At 39.4% G+C, this 24043-nt stretch overlaps 1 protein-coding gene across 1 annotated transcript in view; it reads right to left on the bottom strand.

Moving 5' to 3' along the window:
• Positions 1 to 24043, bottom strand: part of Nkain3 (sodium/potassium transporting ATPase interacting 3) — a 642299-nt gene that overhangs the window by 39518 nt on the left and 578738 nt on the right. The window contains exon 5 of the mRNA XM_048420376.3: positions 14091 to 14151. Coding sequence (XP_048276333.3) covers positions 14091 to 14151 — 61 coding nt within the window. The remainder of the gene's footprint in view (positions 1 to 14090; positions 14152 to 24043) is intronic.

Raw genomic sequence — 24043 nt, 5'->3', positions numbered from 1 at the left:
AGGCACATGCCCTGCACATCCATGTTTAATTCAGTCACACCACACTCTCTGTTCATTTCTTGGTGTACTTGATTCACTTGCTATAACATCATCTCTTCACTGTTCTGTATGAGCACAGACCTAGCTTACCTATTCGGATGCAAGACCCCCTGGGAAATGGTTAGGTTCTCCCATTCAATGCTATATCTTGTGGCTCACCACACAGATGCCCCTAAATGTCTATTTCTTGAATGAACAGATCAATAAATCCACAAAAGATTAGCTATCTGAGCTAGTTTAGACATCCCAAACTAAATAATATGTTGGGTCCGAACAATAAATGCTTCCACATCTTGACAGATTGATGACCCCCAGGACAAGAAAAGATACTATGAGTTAAATGCAGAAATATCTAACACTGAAATATGTATAACAGTTGGCATCCTACCTAGGAAATGGAAGCAATGCAGAATGCCAGTGGTATGGCTAAATGAATCAAACAGAATGCCAACCAAGTGTGGTCCAGTTAGGCTGGAAGATACTGAAGTGTTTTTAAAGTGGTGGTAATCTAAAATGAAACCCAAAGGGGATTTAAGTAGAGCAAATCTGTTTGTCTCCATCTACTCAAGTCTTGGTGCTCTGGATGTTTTGTTAATCATAGTTGTTGCATGTGGAATGAGAATCCCTCTTGCTTTAGCAAATCTGTAAGTACATACATATACACACATAGACACACATGTATACGCATTATAGGACATAAACATTATTTAAATCTAGTCGTAGAAGGATAGCATTCACTTGCAATTAATTAATTCTGCTTTCCACCTGAGTCCTCCTGAACATAAAGATATGTCAGGTTTTGTGAGCTAGAAGTTGAACAGATAGTGTCTGATAGAGAGAGAGAGAGAGAGAGAGAGAGAGAAATAGAGAGAGAGTAAAACAAGTGTATGTTACAGCATTGGTGTTCTCCTATTAATGCTAAACTGGGATTTATACTAGCTGAGTATGCAAAATAATTGTAACTCTTAAAATAACCTTACAGATTATGTAGATAAGAGAGACACTCCTTTAGAGCCAGTTCATGTTTTAAATTGGATTCTTTTATTCGCAATTTTAGGTTGGGTGGACTTGGAAATATTTCAATAAATTCGTGGGATATATTTTAAAACTTGAAATTTAATTTTTGTATAAGTTTATTTTATTATATTTATTTGCTAGGGCAGCTTTAAAAGCAACAAATAAGCAGTTTTATTAGAAAGAATCTTTTAAAAATCCCCAAATAATGATAACTATGATGATTTCAGGTAAAATGCTAAAAAACTTTTCAGTTGCAAATGAAACAGATTATGTGAATGAATCCAGACTCCAGACTTAAATAGATCAAACAAAACTGAAGTCCGATGGAAAGTCGGATCATTTCTCCATAGTCCTTCTGTTCAGCTCCGGGTCTGAAATGAGGCTATAACCTCATTTATATTTGTGAGTCATCAGCCTGGGTTACTTCTTCGACCCTACGGAGCAGTTTGTGGGGAGCATCCCTGAAGTCACACTTGGTTTGGCTGGAATCTTCTTTCAGGAAGTGATTTCCTTTGTGTTTCCGGTTTCTTCTCTCAGGAAAACTGTTTTTCCGGCTTCCCCTCGCACTTTCCTTTGATCCTTTAAGTCTTAGTTTAAAGCTGTCACCCTAGAGAGCTCTCTGAGTCACACAGGAGAACTCTTGCAGGTTTTTGTTCAGGGATTTCCCCATTGCAAGCACCCCTGGATACTTCTCAGCACCTTGGGCCTCAGAGGTACTCAATATCTTCGTCTTAAATTCCATGGTCAACTTTCCTGTAAGACCCAGGGCACTTGGGCACTAGGGCACCTCTATTTTAAATATGCTGCTCAAAGTATCCATGCCTGTTCATGTCCCACAGTCGAAGGAAAAGACTTTGGAAAGAATCTGGCAGACATTATATAGGGGGAAGGTTTGGAATTCACTTTGTAGAAGTCAGTCACTCAGCTGTGCGAGGCTAAAGCACGCAGTGTAACTGTAGGCCTGGGAGAAGAACAAATTGGTTTAATGGCTAGCTAGGCAGCCTCCGCTACAGCTTGTATAGCTATTAGGAAATTTCTCACGATGGCGTTGAATGAATCACTACAAGTTTGCAGCTGACTGAACTGTGGATGGGACGATGTCCTTGAAATAGACCATTAACTCTAATGTAGACTTTCTGTTCTTACGAGCAGCAAACGAATAAAGAGGGAGAGAAGGAGGGAAAGTCGTGTGTGTGTGTGTGTGTGTATGTGTGTGTGTGTGTGTGTGTGTAGATTTCTAAGTGGGAAATATGGACAAAGTAGAGAAGCTAGTCAGCTGTGCTCCATATGATAATTTACCTGTCTTGTGCCACTCACACAACTTCTATGTTTCTGTCTAAGTCTTATGAACATGCCCTATTGCCTCATTTCAGTTCCAGGTTCAAATATCGCTCCCAGAAGTAGCACTACATATTATTGCTTGTGGTCAGTAAAACACTTACTAGGAAGACGTAAGATTAGCGTTTCATATATGCCTTTTATGGCTAGTTCCTTATATGGCACTTCTTCAAAAGAATTAAATTAGGTCTTTATAAAATCTTAAACATTTAACCTGAGAAAATAGATTCTTAAAACTATTATATGCCATTTTGTTATTGAAAAGGTTCAAATATTTCTTTTATTATTTGGTCTTAAAACATTCTGTTTTATTGCCTGGTTTTAGCATGTATCAGTACAGCATCATGAGCATAAACCATAAACCTATGTCTGAAGGGAGGAAAATCTAGTGAACATTCTAAAAACAATGATAAGCCATCATTTCAAAAGCAGCCAGAACTAGGGCTTCGAATCCTGTATGTAGTAATCCCAAGAAAAAAATTTTTGCTACATTTATAAAGATTTAGAAATGACATTCAAATTGTAAAATATGTACTGCTGAGAAAGAAAGAATTACTTTGAGAAAACTCAGGAAAAAATATACACTGTTGAAAAAGAAAGGATTACTCTGAGAAAACTCAGGAAACAGGATTTCCTAGTAAACTAGAAGAACAGCATTTCCATCAGCTAACAGTGACCATTAATTCTAAGGAACGTGGATGAAAGCTAAGAGACTCTGACAACCAGAAGGTCTCTCTGGCCTTTGGGATAAGGTTTTCATGACAGGAATCCTGATGGCAGCTGACTGGCTGTGAAAAAGGTGGAAAAATTGGGGCTGTCAGTCTGGGAGACACAAGGAAGAGACATGAAAGACAAAGGGTGAATGCAAACGGGGGGGGGGGGGCAGCAGGCACTTCTTTACTTTTTTTTCTTTAAAAAATGTGTGACTTTTTTTTTCAAAGTTTATTAAATTATGAAAGTTTACATTTCCGCCCCTCCTCCCAACACCCTCCCACTCCCTCTCCATCCCTAAGAGCAGTCAGGGCTTCCAGCCCTGTGGGAAGTTCAAGTTCCTCCCCCCTCCCTCCAGGTCCAGGAAGGTGAGTATCCAAACAGACTGGATCCCAAAAATTCAGTATATGCAGAGGAAACAAGTCCCAGTGTCATTGTCAATGACTTTTCAGAAAGGCTCCGGGTCAGCCACATTCAGAGAATCCGGCCACATTCAGAGAATCTGGTTGGAACACATGCTCGTTCAGTCTTTTTAACTGATGAAGGAGGAAAAGCGGAAACAGTGATTGGGAGAGGGGAGAAATGAAGAATAGTAAAAAAGCAACAGGCCTTCATGTTTGGAGGCGTAGAGATAAAAGCCACAAAAACATCCCCTTCCCCCACAGGATGGAGAGAATTTTCCTTTTCTACATCAGGGAGGTCAGAGTTATGGATAGACAGATGGTTCTGAATGCAGAGAGCTCAGGGTGTTTGAGGGTGAGAGCCAACCCATGGGTTTAAATTCCCTCTGTGACAATATTTCCATGATAGTTTTTGCATAGGTATCATAGATGCATATGAGTGTAAGCAGGTGTATACACCTGTGTGGAGGCCAGAGAAGGATGCTATGTGTCCTACTCCATCACTCTCCAATCACTCTCCATCTTATTCCCTTGAGACAGGGATTGTCAATGAATGTGGAGCTAGACTGGAGCCAGCAAGGTCCAATGATCCTACTGTCTATATACACTGCCCGCCCCTGTGCCTGAACACTGAGAGGTAGAGTTACAGGCACAAAGGTCTTTACCCAGCTTTTCACATGGGTAGTGGGATCTAAACTTAGACCTTTATGTTTACTGAGAACTCATTTCTCCCTGGGGAGCCAGCTTTCTAGCCCTCTGTGAGAGTCTTGATGATAAAGGCACTTGAAAGAACAGAAGGGACCACGAATCACATCATTGTTTTGAGTTCATCAGTTTGACTAATCGTCCCTAAGCAGGGATCAGGGACTCTAATATCTCTGAAATGTAGGGTTCTCTAAGGTACCAATAACTCACAGTGTTGATCTGTGCGAGACCTGGAGAAGATGCTGACTAGACACAGATGACAGAATGGTGTGGCAGGTGGCTGGCTCTCCTGGGATGCTGTGCAGCTTTGTCAGGCAACCGCTGTGGTCAACATCACTAAGGATCTCAGAACCAACACAGAGAAAGGAGGGCTCAGTGTGCCCACAGTGCGACTGTCAAAGCTGGGCTGGTGGTTACTCGTCAAAGTAGAGATGGGGTCAGGATTAAGTTTGTTGAAGTCAGATTTAAAAGAGAAATACAGAAATTCTGGCAGAATGTGTCACTTGCTCCAGGTAAATTTTACCACTAATAATCTTACAGTGACTTTCTGCTCATCCTGAATTCCAGGTGTCACGGAGTACAGACAACTTGTCCTTTGTTACCCCATTCTCTTGTGATCACATCTGAGCTGCAAAGTCCCTCATCCTCCATCCTATACCATCTGGACAGCAGAGTCTTCTTTCTTCCCCATTAGCTTAACAAGGCTCTGCACAGCTTGACACTGCCACTGCGCAGGAGCTCCAGGGATACAACTTTTAGGAACTGCCACTCATGCTCCAGTAGGGTTTTCAGTGCTGCAGCTGCCTTTGAATCACCCATGCTCCTGTAGTAACTGCTCACTCATTTCCCTGTAAGGAACGCCGCTATCCAACAGAGGCGCTGTTTCACCAAGCTATACATGGGTGGACTCGCATCCTTAGTCTGCCACCACTACTAAATGTGTGGTGAACAGACATTTGCTCACAGTTAGACAGAGAAAGTCACACAACGGTGTGTTGTAAAGAACGCCCAGTGTGTTAGGAAATGAGGTTGCCGTGGTAAATACCGTGACCGTAGAAAATTAAGGTTGTGTTAAACGTTTCCAAAGAAAACATATCACGTGCCAAGAAAGCATTGGGCTTTACAGGTCCTGGCTCAGGTTGAGCTAAGGAGGAGAGCAGAATGCGACCTGTTTACACATAGTCCAGGCTCGGGTTGAGCTAAGGAAATCTGCACTGAATTGGGCAGCAACTGAGGCTTGGCTTCACTGAGATTTTATCCTTAACTTTGAAAATTGTTGGAAAGAAAGGTTTCTCTATCTTGACCCCATGGAAAATCTTGCTTGGCCTATGCCTTTCAGTGCTTGCGTGCCTATATAGAGAAAAAAAAATAGTCTTATGACATAGCCAGTAACTGGTGTCCTCTGTCTGCCTTTGAACTGTAGCTCAAGCCCTTCTTATGCTGCCCGGCCTTCCCATAGGTCAGTTGACTGAGTTTAGCACCTGCAGATCCCTGATATTTAGCAGTTGCTCAAATCAATGTTCCAGGTGCAATTTGGAAACCAAGATGACAAACAAGACTAGAATAGAATCCTCAGAAAAGCCTGCTAGTACTCACATACACTAGTGGATTCTTTTCAGCATAGTTTGCCTTATCTTCACACTTCCTTGAAATAAAACCTTCCCTGCTGGTAGGTTTGGTAAGACAATAACAAGCTGGTGGGTCACTGCGGCCAGGACTCACAAAGACTTCAACAGGGTTTTATGATTGCAGATCTCAAACATGCCAGTTTCACTGCAGGCGTATTCGTTAAGACTGATAGGTGAATGAAAAAGAAGGAATGAAAAACAGAAGGGAAACACATGTGTTGGCTTTTTCATTAGGTCTAATGTTGAAAGTCCATGAACCCCACCCAGGGCTCTGTCAGCTTTTATCTCTTTGTCTTTGATCTGAAATCATCATCTTCATAAGAAACAACAAGAGGCTGAGAGGTAAGTGGGAAGGTGAGTGGTTGAAAACGAATATTTTATTAAATGTTGATTACTCTTTAGAAACATCCACCTGAATTGATAACTTCACAGACTCTGTAAGCAATGCAACGGAAAGCAGTGAGCTGCTATTAATTTCTAAGGAGCTAGCAGCTTTCATCCTGAGACGAAGGCTTACCTCTGTATTTTGAACAATGTGGAGATGTCATTAGTTCAAATAGGAATCAAGGTAAATGATGAAATATTGGCCAAGATACTGTGTCAGTAAGGTAGCTTTGAAGTCACCTTCCAAAATGAGCTCTCCAGAGGTATACTTAGATACATTGTAAAGTTATTATTGCTGTTTTCTTATTTAGTCTTTAAATTTTTGAAAAACAATTCAAAGAACACATGCTTCACTTTGTATTGGTAATGTCAGATTCAGAGAGTATTACTCTATTGCACCCAGAATTCTACAAAGTGTTGACAGCAGTCGTGATATTCTATGAGATCATGGGAATTGGCACTAAGTTTAATGATGTGGAATTCTCCTCTATATGCTATGAAGATTATTACCATTTATTACCATTTGTTAATAAAGAAGCTTCTTTGGCCTATGACAGGGCAGAATAGATGGGGAAAACTAAACTGGATGTAGGGAGAAAGAAGGCAGAGTCAGGGAGGCACCATGTAGTTGCCAAAGAAGAAAGATGTCAGAACTTAACCAGTAGGCCATAGCCTTATGGTGATACTAGAGTAATAGAAATTGGTTAATTTAAGATGTAAGAGTTAGTTAATAAGAATCCTGAGCTAAAAATTGTGCCACAAGAACATGTGCTCAACTATGTTCATAGCAGCACTGATTGTCATAGCCAGAACCTGGAAACAACCTAAATGCCCTTTGACTAAAGAATGGATAAGGAAAATGTGGTACATTCACACAATGGAGTACTACTCTGTAGAAAAAAAAATAATAACATCTTGAATTTTGCAGGCAAATGGATGGAGCTAGAAAGCATCACTTCTAGTGAGGTAACCCAGACAGAGAAAGACAATTATCACATGTATTTACTCATAAGCGGTTTTTAAACATAAAGCAAAGAAAACCAGCTGACAAATCACAATCCAAGAGAACCTAGACAACAATGAGAACCCTAAGAGAGACATACATAGATCTAATCTACATGGGAAGTAGATAATGACAAGATCTCCTGAGTAAATTGGGGGAAACCAATGCACAGTCTCTGTTTACAAAATGGTGTACACTTTCTGGGGCATGGATCAACATAAGACCTAAAAACATCTTAAGGAAAAAGGAGGACTTCTAGACCCACAAAAAATAGGAGTCAAGTACATTGGTAGCACTTGGTAGGTACATTTTTTTTTTTCTCAAATAGGCTTTGTTTGCAGGCTGCAAGCAGAGGCGTGGCTTCTTTAAGTAATGGCTTCCTGGTTTGTACTGGAAGCATGAATGACTCTTACCCTTTTGGGAGCTTCTTCTACAGAGCACTTAGGGTTTGTGACCAGAGTGCTACAGGTTGCTTAATGACGACATAGACCTGCTATGCCTCTGGAGCTGGGTTGGTGAGCATGGCTCACAGAGGTAGTAAACATACCTCTACCATGTTAGATGGATGAGCCAGCATGCAAAGCCTCAGCATTAATCTTTGCCACGCCTGCTTAGCATTTTTTTTTTAAAAAGCACTCTTGGTGAGAAAATGGCTATATATACACAATAAAGACAGATTCAGACAAAAATAAGCCTCTGAACAGGTCACAGAGTACCTAAAAATGTACGTAGGCTTTAGCGAAAAAAAGAAAATGGTTATAGAAGAAAATAGTTTTAAAAAATAAAGCAAAGTCTTTAAAGAGACAGTACAGTTATAGATTAAAGACTAAAAGAGAGTAAAAAAAAATAAGCCATGTAAAAATGGGATATACACAGGGAGTCTGGATTGTATATATTATCGTGTTTTCTTTGGATTTTTTGACTATTAATGACTTAACTATTAAAAAACATTTGATTGTGGTGGCTGCTAAGCTAAACCAACATAAAGATAGCTTGAATCTAAAATTTGAGTCTAGGGATACGTTACTTTGGAAAAGAGGTTCTGCTTTTGTTTCCTCAGAGGATGGGAACCTGTGGATTCCTTCCAGACTAATGTGGTTTGATGGATCAAGACCCCCTAAAAGGTCTATGTGAACCCTAAAAATATTTCGCCCAACAAACAGCAGGAAGCAGTTTGGAGAAAATTGTGCCCAAATTCCCAAAATGATTGTTTATAAATGTTTGCTTTCATTTAAAGAGACTTGATTATAAGTGGTTAATGGTTACAGTAAATTTCTTTCTAAAGGAAAGGGTGGGATATAATACAGAAATGAATACTTTACATTGGTATGACTTTTGTTTAATTATACAAATTTAAGGTCAATTTTGTTATAGGTATATTTTTACTCTTGTTTAAAGTATTATGCCTAAAAATTACACATTAATAGTCATTTATAATAGTCAAACTTGCAGTCAAGTTAGTTAGGTTTCTAGATATACAGAGATATGTTAGATAGATAATCTTCAACATTTCAAAGACCTACAGAATATGGTATTTAAAAGGTTGTAAGAATTCGCACTTTTCTCGACAATATGACATGTCTGTTTCTGGCAGCAGTAATCTACTTCAAGACAATGATGGGTATAGAAAAGACTTATTATAGAGTTTGCTAGCCATTTGGGCAAGAAATTCCTCTTGCCTGGACTGCCTAATGTTATACTGCATGAACTCAATTTGCAGGACCCACAGAAAAGTGACCACTAAACCTTCCCCCCCCCCAAAAATGGAATGGCCCTTTAGGGTTCCTGCTTCACATAGAAAACTGCCAAATATTCTGCAAGATACAGAAAAAAAGGGACTGGCAAACTGCCAATACAGGCAAAATAGTCTTTCACATTTTCTCCTTCATGGAAAAGTCTGCCAGATACTATGAGCCTGTAGGCTGAAGATGGATGTGTCAACATTACAGAAGAATTTTGGGTGACTAGACAGTAAGATGTCTCTGTCAATTCTAGGGTTTTGGAAGTTACTTACAATGCACTTCCTGTTTACTTAGGTAATATTAAATTCTTCTGGGATCTTTGATGGAGTTGAAGACAGATAGTTATAGTTACAGTTTTCCTTAGTTGTGATAAAAGATAAATTAGATATGAAACTTTAGATTCACAAAGAAAATACATGATAGATATTTTCTTTAATATTGCTAGATGCAAATAGACTAAATATTGTAACTATTATTCTTGCTTGGTAACTGTTTTGTTATATGTAATTTTACTATGTTAAAGTTAAAAACTTTCTTTTCATTTAGACAGAAAAGGGGAGATGATGTGCGATTCCCCTCTGTATGCTATGAATATGTTTTATTAACACTGCTTAATAAAGAAGCTGCTTTGGCTTATGACAAGGCAGAATAGAGCTAGGTAGAGAAAGCTAAACTGAGCACAGGGAAAAAGAAGGTAGAGTAAGGGAGACAGCATGTACCTGTCAAAGGATAAAGATGTCAGAACCTTACCAATAGGTCACAGCCTCTTGGTAATACATAGATTAATTGAAGTAGGCTAATTTAGGATATAAGAGCTAGCTAGGAATATACCTACAGTCATTGGCCAAACGGTGTTATAATTAATACAGTTTCCTTGTAATAATTTGGGTCTGGGTGGCTATGAAAAAAATAACAGTCTCTGCTTGCAATTGTTTCTTTATTTAGTATTTACATTTTTGAAAAACAATTCAGAGAATACATGCTTCTCTTTGGGTTGGTAATGTCATATCCAAAGAGTATTCTATTGCACTCAAAATTCTACAAAGTTTTGGCAGCAGTTTGATATTCTATGAGATCATGGAAATTGGCAGTAAATTAGATTTTTACTCACTTCTGTTTCTGAGGACTCTGGGACAATTTAATTACACCTGTTTCTTAGGTTCTTCTTTCAGTAAAAATGTAAAATTTCTGTCTTGAGAACTTCCAGTCTAAAAGGTTTGCAATTTCTTTTTCACTGTCATCCTTTCTTACATTCGATTATCATGTTAAGTTGGGCAGAAAGACTTTGTATTGAACACCCCAGGCTATTTTTGACTCTAAGTATTATTGGAATTGATGGCAACATAACAATAACATCTGGATGTCACTGAGCAACTTTATGCATGACTCCAATAGCAATCACTAGAATGAAACCATTAATAGACTGGGTTCTGAACAGCTGCTTCAATCTGAGGATGATGACATTTTGTTAGGTGATTCAGTGATTTCTATAGAGAAGTTTCACTTAATTAAAGATATCAAAGTCAATAGGACTACAGTGTCTGTCAGTAGCAATGTAGTCCCTGTACTCTGATAGCATGGCTCTAGAGCTGTGGTTTTCAACCTCCCCAATGCTACGACCCCCAGCCATAAAATTATTTTCTTGTTGCCACTTCACAACTGTAATCTTACTAATTCTAAGAATTATTATGTAAAGATCTGATATGCAACATGTATGAAAAGGTATTTTTCCTCCAAAGGATTGCGGTCCACAGGTTGAAAAAATACTGTTCTAAGGGCAGCTTTAGAGAGGTTTGAAAGTTTCTATCTAGCCTAGGTCAAATTTTTTTGAATGTCACTGTGCTTTTCCTACTTTCACATAAAAATCACAAGACTTGAGGAGATGATTTTATATGTTCATTGTATAATACAAAAGACTAATGGATAGAGTGTCTTTTCTCCTGCAGTGCATCAAGACAGACTATTGGCATCTTTTGAGAGTCTCCAGAGAATTCAGTGAGGAGAAAGAAAAAAGGCCCCATTTTGTGGGTAACGTGTGGGTGAACAGTCCAAAGTACTTCATCAGAAATTCACTACAACTCAACAAATGGTGCTGGCATAACTGGATATCCACATGTAGAAGAATGAAAATAGATTTATATCTATTGCCATGCACAAAACTCAAGTATAAATAGATCAAAGACCTCAACATAAAACCAATCACACTTAACCTCATAGAAAAGAAAGTGTGAAGTACACTTGCATGCATTGGCACAGGAGACCACTTCCTAAATATAACTTCAGTAGCAAAGACACTGAGAGCAATAATTAATAAATGGGACCTCCTAAAACTGAGAGATTTCTGGAGTAAAGGAAATGTCAACAAGACAAAACAGCAGCCTACAGAATGGGAAAAGATCTTCACCAAACCCACATCAGACAGAGGATTGATCTCCAAAACATACAAAGAACTCAAGAAATTGGTCATTAAAAAAATAAATAATCCAATAAAAAAATTGGTACAGACCTAAACAGAGAACTCTCAACAGATGAATCTGAAATGGCCAAAAGACACTTGAGGAAATGCTCAATATCCTTAGCCAATAGAGAAATGCAAATCAAAACAACACTGAGATTCCTATCTTACACCTATAAGAATAACCAAGATCAAAAACATTGATAACAACTTATGTTGGAGAAGATGTAGAGTAAAGGGAACACACTTTTATTGCTGGTGGGAGTGCAAACTTGTATAGCCACTTTGGAGATGAGTACAGTGATTTCTCAGAAAATCAGAAAACAACCTACCTCAAGACTCAGTTAACCACTTTTAGGTATATACCCAGAAGGACATGTGCTCAACTATGTTCATAGCAGCATTATTGGTCATAGCCAAAACCTGGAAACAACATAAATGCCCTTCGACTGAAGAATGGATAAAGAAGATGTTGTGCATTTACACAACGGAGTACTACACAGCGGAAAAAAATAATGATATCTTGAACCTGTGAGCAAATGGATGGATATAAAAAACATCATATTGAGTGAGGTAACCCAGACCCAGAAAGACAAATATCATATATATTTACTCATAAGTGGCTTTTAGACATAAAGCAAAGAAAAATCAGCCTACAGTTCACAATCTCAGAGAACCTAGGCAACAAAGAGGTCCCTAAAAGAGACATACATGGATATAATCTGCATGGGAAATAAAAAAAGACAACATTTCCTGACTAAATTGGGAGCATGGGGATCATAAAAGAAGGCAGAAGGGGAGGGTGGAGGAAGGGAGAGGAGTGGAGAAAAGTTCAATAAAAATAATAAAAATTAATTACAAAGAAAAGAAAGTGGGTCCCAACTCACTACCCAAGCTCTCTGCTTTCTGTCCATGTCAAACTTCTGTCACAGCTGTGAGTCACTTCTGTAGCCATGTCTTTCCCGCTATGATGGACTGCAACCTCTCAAACCAAGAGCCAAAGTCAATTCCTCTTGTGGGCTGCTTCTTGTTAGGTATTTGGTCACAGGAGTGGAGAAAGTAACTACTATAGGATGTAATTGAAGCTTTCAAAAGTAAGTAGTGTTTAGTACAGCCATGCTATCAGATGGGATTATGGGACACACCCCCAAACTCCTTCCTTTCTCTTTGACATCTCAACCAAGAGTTGAATTGAGATGTTCTGCTTAGTCATGTGCTCCTACCGTCCTGTACAGGGCCAAAACAGCAAAACCAACAATCATGAATGAAACAACAAAAACTGTAAACCAAAGTAGAAAAAGACAAGATACCCTGAGTAAATTTGGGGTGTGGTGATCATGGGAGCGGGTAGAAGTGGAGGGAGAGGAAGCGAGGAGACTCGAGAAAAATATATAACTCCATATAAATGTTAAAAAACTGTAAACTCCACCCAAAAGAAATTCGTTACTGCAATTAAAGTATTTATTTAATCCAAATATCAGCTTCTTTGAAGGGTCAGTGCAGATGATATTCATGTTCAACCAATTGTTCCTGGCTATGTGGACTTGTGTGTGTGTGTGTGGGGGGGGTGTATGGGCCTGAATCACTCTGCCGATCTTCTGTACCTAGCTTTGTCAATGTGCAGAACCAAGGAACTCCTGAGCCATCATCCCCTAAGTTCCCCTCCTAGTGAGACAGATTGCTAGGAATTCTTTCCCATTTAACATTAAAAGCAAAATATCCCCCATGTGGGCCCAAAATATGCTGCTAGTGTGTGCCTGCTTTCACCACCTGACACCTTTAACCTCAAAGTCTAGTGTTTTTTGTCATTTGTTGAGTTTAGCTGAAAGGCGATCACATTGTCATGGATTTTGGTTCAGGTGTTACTCCTGCATTTGTTGATGGGACTATTCACCTTGGAACTGATTTTCAAGAGGCCATTGTAAAAGTGAGCTGTACATCCCCATTTTGCTAAATGCTCTATTTTAAGCAGTTTGGATAACAGTGGACATGGGTAGATGTGATTTTCTAAAGTAATTCAACTTTGAAAACTGGTTAACATTTGCTATTGTCTTGTACAAGTACACCAGAGAGCTGTGTGAAAAGTGCTTTCTACATTTGCAGGTGCTCAATAAATAGGATTTATTGACCTGTGCCTCTATAACAGAACCTTGAGTCATGATACAGCTTGTATTTGATGCTAAACCATGGCTTAGCTTCTGAGCATTCTGCAAGTCACTTTTAGTAGCTCTTCATTTTTTTCTTTTATAATTTCACATGAAAGGCTGTAATTTTGTGGTTTCACAAATTTATATGATCCCCATACATGTGAATCTTACAAGGCATTATATTACTATTGTTGTTGGTCAAATTTCAAAACTTGACCAGTAGCACACTCCCAAGTGGTGATGACTAGAAAAGCATTGCTTAGCTCTATGGGGGACTGCGCTCTGACGTGACTGACTGTACCCTCCAGGCTTCTGAGGCTCCCTCATGCTCCTGACTGAGGGTCCCTGTTTACTGCTCCTAGCTTGTATGAGGTTGACTCTGTTGCCTCTGTTTTAACATCACTCTGCCGAGTGCAATCATTTTAGATTTGAAATATGGAAGATTTCCTAGCCTTGGGATGGCTTTTAGGGCTCAGCATCATACCCAGAGGGAACCCCAGGGAGGAATTACAGTACTTACAGGTGTCTTCCTCTTCCATGGAAATGCTGATCACATAACAGGCATACACAAAACCAACCAGCTGGAAAAAAAGTGCATGCTTTTAGAATCTATACCAATATATCAATAACTTCTATAAATGTGTAATACGATAAAATTATACATCTAAACAATAGCTGCTGTTTTTCATTGTTCAGTAACCTAAATAGCTTTCTAAAAAGTAGAAAGAAATGAGAGGTAAAAACTATTTCTGGGTACCTCACTTAGACTCTGATTTAGGATATATACACCATCATAAATTGTTTCATATATATATATTATATTTTACTTTTTTCATATTTATAGAGCCGTTTGTCTTTGTTCATTATTCCTATAACCGTTTTAATGTTTAACAGGCAAAAAAAGGACTCGAAACATGTTGCACATAAATTAAACAGCAATCATCTACTTAATAATTTAAAATGCTGTGAGAATGTAAATTCTATTGAGTACTAAATTGTTCTGTTAATTACACCATAATAAGATACATTAACTTGCTGACGATTAGTTAGTGGTGAAATATGGTAGAAGGAGAGAAAATGTATATGTCAATAAGTGTCTCAAATACCAAACGTAGCACAGAGCAGCCTTGCCGCTTCTCCTGTTTTTTCCTTCATTTCCCTGAATGATGATTTCTGTTGGACACAGTCAGGGACACAACAGTTCTCCAAGGCCAAAACTGTCAATTAATCTCCACTAATCTAAAATTACTCGGTTTCTTCAATAGGGTTAAAAATAGCTGCCTCCTTAGCTCTTGTAATCGGCCATTTCGCCCTTTTCTGTGCGGTCAAAGCGTTTTTTGTTTTTTTTTTTTTTTCCCCTCCTCCTATCCTCATTATAAAATAACACTGGAACGGAAACATTCTGAGAGCCTCAGTGTCAAAAGCTTCGTACTGCAAGGAGTACCTGTGGGATATACATGTGTCCACAACGATTGCTAACACAGGCGTATAACCCTACCGCAGACAACAGAGATAAAGATCCAGAAGCCCTGAGAGACTGAGTGAGAAGGTAGGAAGCCAGGTCTGTGAGTGTCTACAGCGGGGCTTCCTACTGGGGAAGGTGCTCAAAGGAAGAAGGCCGGAACTCTGGATATAGAAGGGGAGTATGCGCATTAAGCCGTCAGTCAGCAAGTGGTGATGCAGAGACACAAGGATGATACAGAGAAATCCTAAAGGGGGAGCGGCCTGAGGTTCTGAGTCACCCACAAGATCTCTCAATGGGGAAATCAGCAGCCTGTAGAAACGGTCATATCCAGGGAGTGTCCTCTGCCAGCTTACTTGTGAGCCAGTCGTGTTCAACCCTTACTCCCTACGTCTTCCATCACTAATATTTCATCTCTAGAATTAACAAGTACGGAGGAGTTGAGACTAAAGCAGCTAGTATGTCTCCTTCTTACTGAATATCCGGGGCTCAAGTCGAGGAGCTGGTGGTTCACATCAACCTGGTTGGGACAATTTAATATCTGGAAGGGAACCCAAAGAAACTGTAAATTCAACCTAAAATATGATCCAAAAGGTGAAATCAAATAATATCTTTGGATGTGCCTGAAGTGGCAGTAGAATGAAGTGGCAGGAAAAACAGAGCTGTTTTTTAATTGGCTTCTACCAACTCCAGCTGATTTGTGCTGGAAATGAGCTCCGTACAGAAAAATGGAGTGACCTGTGATCACCACTACAACAGGGTTGGAGGGTCCCCTCGTGCTCTTGCACAGTCTCCAAGTCACACTCCCATGACCTTGTTAAGACCGAGTCACTCGTGCCTACACAAATATGCACCATTTGAATGTATTATAATGTGCACTATTCTATCATTAAATCATTTTATTATAATTTGTATTGGAATATTAATGTTTTCTATGTATGTTTTTCTACTTCTATATTTTGACTCCTAAGGTAGAATATTACAGTAAAGCAACACTTTTTGTTGTTGTTATTTTTAAAACTATTGACTTGGTTTTTTTTTAGCATGTTTGCTTCATTTCATTCAAAATCACTCCTCCTGGTGTTTTGAAATAGTCAATACAATAAAAACATATAATTATTATGAGTTAGTGAAAAAATAATAAAATCTCTTATTCTACCTCAGTAGTAACTTGTAGCATGAAGGGCTGGCTTGTTGGGGTTTCTGTCCCGCCCAGTACCCCACAACCGGCATTGCCCAAAGAAACTCACACACAGGACTCCATAAAGTTATAAACTGATTGACCCATTAGGTCAGTCTTCTTATTAGTCCTTGTAACTTATATTAATCCATTATCATTATCTATGTTAGCCACACAGCTCAGTACCTTTCTCAGCATGGCAGCTCACATGTTGCCTCTTCGGTGATCTGGGCAGGACTGGCAGAGGGAGCTTCCTGCTTCCCAGAATATTCCTGTTCTCATCGTCCCGCCTCTACTTCCTGTCTTGTTGACCCACCTATACTTCCTGCCTGGCCAATCAGCGTTTTATTAAAATACACAATTGACAGAATACAGACAAATCTCCCACACCAGTAACTGACAGTACTTGTCTCACCACGTCATTGGAAATAGAGGCTATTTGTTCCTAGAAAACACAAATTCATAAAATAAAACACCTTTTCTTGTAACAACTTTACTTCATCTGATACACTTTTAGTTTTTATTAGCCATAGTTAAGTAAATTATATGAAGTTTCTTCGCCTACTTAGGAATTTACATTTTTAGTAATTTTTTTTAAGATTTATCTTTTGTTCATGCATATGTGTGTGCCTACATGAGTGTATGTGTACCACATATGTGCAGATCCCTGTATGTGCTAGAAGAGGGCACTGACTGAATGCCCTGTAACTGGAGGTATAGATGCTTGTGAGCTACCATGTATAATTGGAAACTGAACCTGGGTCCTCTGCAAAGCAGTAAGTGCTCTTAACCATTGGGTAATTTCTCCATACCCTATTCTTACTATTTTTCATGATGTTTTATGGTCTAAAATGTTTGGTAAATGCATTGGGATTTATTTTTTTATTTAAGAAAGTAAAGGTGGCTTCATGACATTGGAACAGTTTTCTTGCTAAATTATATGCTGAGAGACATCTGCCAGTGGACAGGTAGGTGCCTAGCTCTTGTTGGTCTCTCTGCTTGGGAAGTGCACATTGTCTACCTAATTATATACTTACCTTAAACCAGGAACTCTCTTATACTTGTTTTATGTTGTGGGTGTAACAAACTGATATAAATAACAGAAAGTTGTTTTCTTTGTTGAGTCTGAAATAGGCTTCATTGAGCAGGGCTGTAGTCCTACTACAAGGTCTTGTAAAAATCTGTTTCTTTACTTCTACAGCTTCCATAAGCCTTCTGTATTCCTTGGCTGGTGCCACCACCTCTCTTCAATGTCAGCAACCCCAGGACACATTTCTTCTTGTGTTGCTATCATTTTGTCTACCCTACTCTGCTTCCTTGTCACACTTTTCCTGGTGTGGGTCATTGTGTTGAGACCACGTGGACACTCTTGGACAATCTCCACATTGTTAAGCCCATCTGATTATCACACCAGCTTCCATCCATAAACTCAAATTATTTCCCTTTGTGTTGAGTAGTTATTTCATCACAGGCTTTATCCCATAGGATTGGGATGTAGAAACCCTCTGAGAATATTTATTATACATCTGTGAACTTGTGTTTTAAGCCATGGGCAGGCTTCCCATAGAACTTTAACTCTAAGGCATGGCATGAGAGAGTTAACTTTTTGAGGTCTGTTTTGAGCTAGAATGATGGTATTGGATGGGTTGAACAGAGAAGCTATACCTTTATCCATTTCTCTCAGTAAACTCCATTCTGTAACACTGATATAGAAGTAGTTACAAGTGATTGCACATCTTTACATCTGGCTTTATGTCTTTCCAACTTTACTAAAATATGTGTCCTAAGATCAGAACCTAATTGCTTTAAACATCACTCACTTCAAGTGGTTTTACTGACAACTTCAAATTATGGAGTACTATCTTTCATTTTGAGGTAGCATGGCTTTTATTTTGAATTGTTTCTGACAGAGACTACATATATACCAAGAGAATGATGCATGCTCACTCTTACTTAACAAGATACATAATTCACAGATGTATATATAACCAGTTTTACCTTAAAGCCACAGATTGTTGAAGAAGAAGCATTTATAAAACTTGAAATTGTTGAATTTAGAATGTAATTTGTAAATGTGCTGAACCCTGCATGAATTACAGTTAACCTCAGGTTACATGGCTTCCACAGGCAATCTGGTCACAGGGTGTCTCCTACTCTGTCCCTCTCCACATCCCCCTGGGTATTGCTGGAATCTTAGTACCATGTTTCACCAGATGTGTGGACCTGGTGAGGCTACCATTGGGAAATCACAAGTTAGAAGTTAACTTTTCTTAGGTTAAAGATAGAAGCAAATAAGAAAAATGATATATCATTCTTTCCTCATGCTGCATATGTTATTGGTGCATCCTTCAGATACAGGAATTCTGGGTTCTGACTTGGATTATCTTGTGTATCTGTTTGTCCTGTGTGGTAGTGTGATCAAGAATGGCCCCATAGGTTCATATGTTTGAATGCTTAGACACCAGGGAGTGGGATTACTTGAAAGGATTAGAAGGATTAGGAGGTGTGGTCTTGTTGGAGGAAGTGAGTCAACAGGGATGGACTTTGGGGGTTTCAAAGAGTCCACAGCAGTCACAGGTCACAGCATCTCTCTCTTTTTCATTTTCTCTTTCTCTTTCTCTTTCTCTTTCTCTTTCTTTTTCTCTTTCTCTCTGTTTCTCTCTGTTTCTCTCTCTCTCTCTCTCTCTCTCTCTCTCTCTCTCTCTCTCTCTCTCTCTCTCCCCCCCCTTCACTCTTGTCTCTCTCTCTCCCTTCACTGCTGCTTGTAGACTAATACATAAAACTATCAGCTCCAGGACCACACCTGCTTGTATGCTGTCACGATTCTTGCTATGACAATAATTAATGGATTCTAAGATACTGTAAACAAGCCCCCACTTAAATGCTTTCTACGTGTTGCCTTAGTCATGATGGCCATTCAGAGCAACAGAAAAATAACTAAGACATCTGCTTTGGCAGCTGACTTGGATGAGGGGATTTTTGCTTGAACAATAGTTTAATGGGTTCAGGCAACCTGCGTTCAGTAACATAAACATTAATGGATTAGATTTCTTTGGGACCATAAGGGCCTGACCAAGCTGTGTCTAAGCTAGCTACAGGTTTCTTCTTATGGTGATTAAAATGAATGACACCCTGGGTCTGCTCCAGCAGTGTAGAAAAGGAAGGACCCTGATCCTGCTGGGGCAGAAACCAACCTGAACCAGTTGTGTTGTTTAATGACACACAGACAGAAAGTTAGACAACCATTTCGAATTTTGTTATAGAGGTTTCTATATTATATGATAATATTATAGTTTAATTTTCATATAAAACTAAGGCTCTTTAATTCTCACACAATCACCATTTCTCATCTAGATAAGTGACAGGAAATGCTGTGGGGGTGTGTTTGGATGAGTGCATTAGGGGCACTCTGAGGCCAGACTGAGTGAGACTTTTATGATACTCAGTAATATTATGAACATGAATTTCTATTGTTTTGCACTCCTTAAAGAAAATGGGTAGTACCATTATTTACACCTAATTGTTGACTTAAGGTCAGGTGAATTATTATTTTCTTCCTTTTGGGTGCCTTTTGAGCAGGACATCTAAGTATTTATTAAATTATACATTCACATTTTGTGAGTCTTTTTGACAGAGAATATATATTTTGGTGTTTTCTAATATTGCACATTCCATTTGGCACAGCTGGATCCATCAACATTTATTGGTAAGTCCATCAGCATTTACTGGTTGGTCTGTGGGCATTTACTGGAAGAAAGGCCAGAGGATTGATGAGAAGGCCCCTTAGGAGCAAACAGTCTTGCTGAAACACTGCTCTCACATATCGATATGTGGAGTTAATTTGATGGAATTGAGCCTGGTGACTCAACAGGAGACCACTTTGCCTTGAGCACCCCCACCCCACCCCCTTCTCCCTGACAGAGCAACAGAGCAATCTTGACACTCTGGTTTTCCTTCCAGCTGCTAGAACAGGTCTGGAAAGTATTAAGTGGCTCATTGGTAAATCATTTTGATATACATTTATGTACTTAAAGATACAAATGTAAGTGTCCTCCAAGGTACTTTTATACCATAAAATAAAATTTTACTTTTTGCAGGAAACTTTTATATAGTTCTAGTTCAAACCTTCTTCTAGCATCAAAAAAAGGTATATGTTGACCAGATGGTTAACATTAAAGATTAGATGTGAGGTTTATTGCCGTTATTTCCTCATCCAAGTAAGTAAAACTGAAATTGAATAAACACTTTGGGGATGGATGGATAGCCTATGGCAGTAAACAAGTCAGGAGAAACATGGAAGTTCATTATACATGGATGTCTGCAAAAGAAAAACAGCAAGCTTTGGGCTAATATTTTCAGATTAAATTCAATGTAACTTGTATTTCTCCCTGATGGTTTAAGGCTACAGACTCTGAAAAAGTACTAGGTTAGCTGTATTTCATGAAAATATGTACTGTCTATGTGCTGGCCAAATATATTTTTTATTTTTTCAATATTATGTCTTTTGATTGACAGAAAATATTGCCAGATATTTAATCAGAGTGACAGTACACTCCTTATCTAGCAGAACAGTGTTCTTGCCAATGAAATGTGGAAATGCACAGTCCTAAAAGAAAGGAACAATATGGACCAGCAGAGTGTTTGTCAGATCCAATTGTTCACTAATGGACCTTAATACAGCCTTGATAGATGACATAAAAGGAATATTGGCCAGGAAATTGAAATATACAGTTCCATTAGTTAGGAACAATAAGATGAAGATTTACCATGCTAGAAACATTAGCTCACTCTCCAGGCCTTCAGACAGAATTTGCCGGTTATAATATCAATATTATTACAAATGAATTAATTAAAGTAGTTCCTTTTACTTTTGCTTTATTGATAGCCATATTAATAAAATATTTATTCCAGGAATTACTCTTGCTATTGTGATTAACCAAACAGCTGTTTAATTAATAATGTTATGCTCATGAGAGCCTGTCTAGACATCCAGTTAATCACCAAGCTGTAGTTGGTTGGCTTGTGAGCCTCTCAGTTTCCCAGAATATGAGTTGAAATAGTCTCTGTGGCTCTCTGCTGATCTACAAGAAATAAAATGAAATTCATACTTGCCAAGAGAAACACACACACACAAAATAAATAACACCAGGGTGACAGTCCTCAATATTTCACCCCTTTTGTGTTTGGATATTTGAGACAGGGTCCTACTCTGTAGCCCAGGCTACAGAGATAGGCTGTAGCAAAGCTAGCCTCAGATTCATGGACAGCCTTTGCTGCAGTCCCTGAAAATTGAAATTACAGGTAGAAACTATTAACCCAGCAGAGACTTTTTCCTTGCTGTGCTGACTATTGAACCTGGAGTCTCAGATACGCTCATCAAGTGCTGTGACCCTGGCTCCACTTCTAGTCTATATTTGTAATTTTAGCCAAGTTTTGAAAGAGGCAACATATTGCCTCTTCCCTTAAAGCTATCCATGACCATATAGAATTTAAAATTATCCTCTCTGCGAGCTCCTGCAGCATCTTGTAGTCCCTCTAAGAAGACGATGGCCGCAGAAGAACTTCTACCTGGAGGCTTGCTTTGGATGTGGCAAATCCAGCCACACAGCAGAAGACTGTCTTTCACCTCATCAGCTCCCTGACTGAACTGGACAACAGGACACTGGGGGAATCGATCGTTCCATTCTGCCAAGACAGTTGGACCAATCCCTACAGGAGAATCTGTCAGGCCTCCCGGGCTTAGCAGCTAAAGGTAGGTATTGCTTCTGAGACTTGTGTTTGCCAAAGACCACAGAGAGACTTGGGATTGCCTGGGCAGCTGGAAGAACTGTCTGTCTTACCTCTACTCATTTCCTTAGCCCTCTCAGATCTGTCTGATGGTATTTGATGACTTAGGGTACTAGAAACTCATTAGTTTATCTGTTAAGTTTCCTGCTAAAAGTACAGATAGGTGTAACTCTTTCACAGACTTCATAGTGCAAAATTAACAGGTTTCAGATGTAACTTCAGAGGTTCAAAAGTTTCTAATTTCCTCTAATTGTCTTTTAAAATGTTCACGCCTTTAAACCTAAAGTCATAGCCTTTTGCTATGACGCCAAGATGTAAATCTGTTCTAGTTGTTTTGATAACTGCAGGTTCCAGTACAGGTTCACCCTTCCTGCCAGCCTCACCCCGAGTCCACCCACAGAGGGTTCTCCAGATAAGACCATCACCTGCACCAGTTCCTGGGACGTCACCATTGGTACTATCTCTCCAGGCTCAATTGGGCACCTACCCAGCAACTGAAATCTGATTTTAAAGGGCACATCTGCCCTTGTATCTCACTCATCCACCCTTGCCTCTCCCGTACCACCAGGGCACATCTCTGGCCCTTTCATTCTGGTAGTTGTCACCCTTTCCGTGGCTAGTCCCATTCATAGGGTCAATGATAACAATCTATTTATTTTTTTCTCCTAGCAATCTGCCTTCTCAGCTCTCTCAAGGAACAAATGCTTGAGGTCCCTAGGATGGGAGTTAACTGGATGCCTCTCCACCTACACCTCCTACTGAGCATGAGCTCACCAACTCCCAATTCCCCACATTGTCCCATGACCGCAAGAAGTAGCCAGACTTGAACCGGTAACCATATGCCCAAAGAATCTGGAATGTTTGGGTGGAAGCTCCACCCCAAATCATCCTCCTCATCTTTCTCCAAACCCTGCTGCATCTCAGAAAGCCTGCCAAATGATGTCTACTCCCCTAGAAATGCTCAAGATCACCCTTACAGGGTATTTAAACTGACCCCCAGAAAACAGACATGTGGTTTTCCAGCCTTCCTTTCCTGTCTCCTCTCTTGGGGGCTTTAAAATCATTCAGAGGCATTGTATCCATTAAACCTGGGCTTCTTCTAATTTGATTTGATTTGGTCTGATTTGAATTGTTGCATCAGCAGAGAAGCTTATCAGGGAAGCTTATCAGGGTGCAGAAACTTTTCAGGAATGAAACACCACCTTTTACTATAAGGACTTAATACTTGTTTTTAACAGCACCTTTGGTGTAATTAAGGTTAATTACAAATGTAATAAGGGTTAATTCCTTTCCACCATTGGGAACTGACCAGAGGTTTTGATTTGTCCTTTGTATAAGGACTGGCAGGATTTGATTTCAAGCACAGAAACATGAGGATCCCAAGCATGTGTTCTAGTTTCCTAGGGAACCACTTTCGGGTGAAATGTATGAGCGAGACAAGCTCATCTAGGCCAGCAGAGGGGAAAGGTGCTAGGGGAGAGAGCAGGTCAGCAACTTGGTCAGAAGTCAAGCAGGTCTCTCATCAGAAGTAGCTCTAAGAATATCCCCAACTTCTATCATTCATGCCAACTCTGGACAATGTCAAAGTGCTGGTACCTTAAGATTCTAGAATGTTCTCAATTGGTTAATTTTCATCCCTCAAATTCAGATTAACTCTACAAAATTCTTAGCTAAGTCTAAAAATGGGAAATGGACTGAGGCTGGCAATCTGTTTTTGTGGGAAGTTATTGAATATTTGTGAGTATAAAGCTTCAGTATGCAATGTATTTGTCTTACCATATGCTAAGATGTTAAGTTGCTCATTAGAAGAAGCTCTTGATATCACCACTGCCAAGGTTTGGTATTGTTCCTTTACTCACAAGTTAACAGTCTAGCCTATGACTCTTTCAGGGATCCAGGGACAGAGACAAGGCATTGTTCCCCATAAGGATCATTCGCCTCATGTGGACTGCTGTGCCCCTCAGGCTGTGATGGGTGCTCTTACCCCGCAGTGTGCGAAAGGGGAGCTGGGAGCTTTCATCATAGGAAAGAGAAACAAACCAGC

The sequence above is a fragment of the Myodes glareolus genome, chromosome 16 (assembly GCF_982192425.1).
Source record: "Myodes glareolus chromosome 16, mMyoGla1.1, whole genome shotgun sequence".
Lineage (NCBI taxonomy): Eukaryota > Metazoa > Chordata > Mammalia > Rodentia > Cricetidae > Myodes > Myodes glareolus.
The sequence above is the reverse complement of the archived record's forward strand: the minus strand, read 5'-3'. Positions and strand labels throughout refer to the sequence as shown.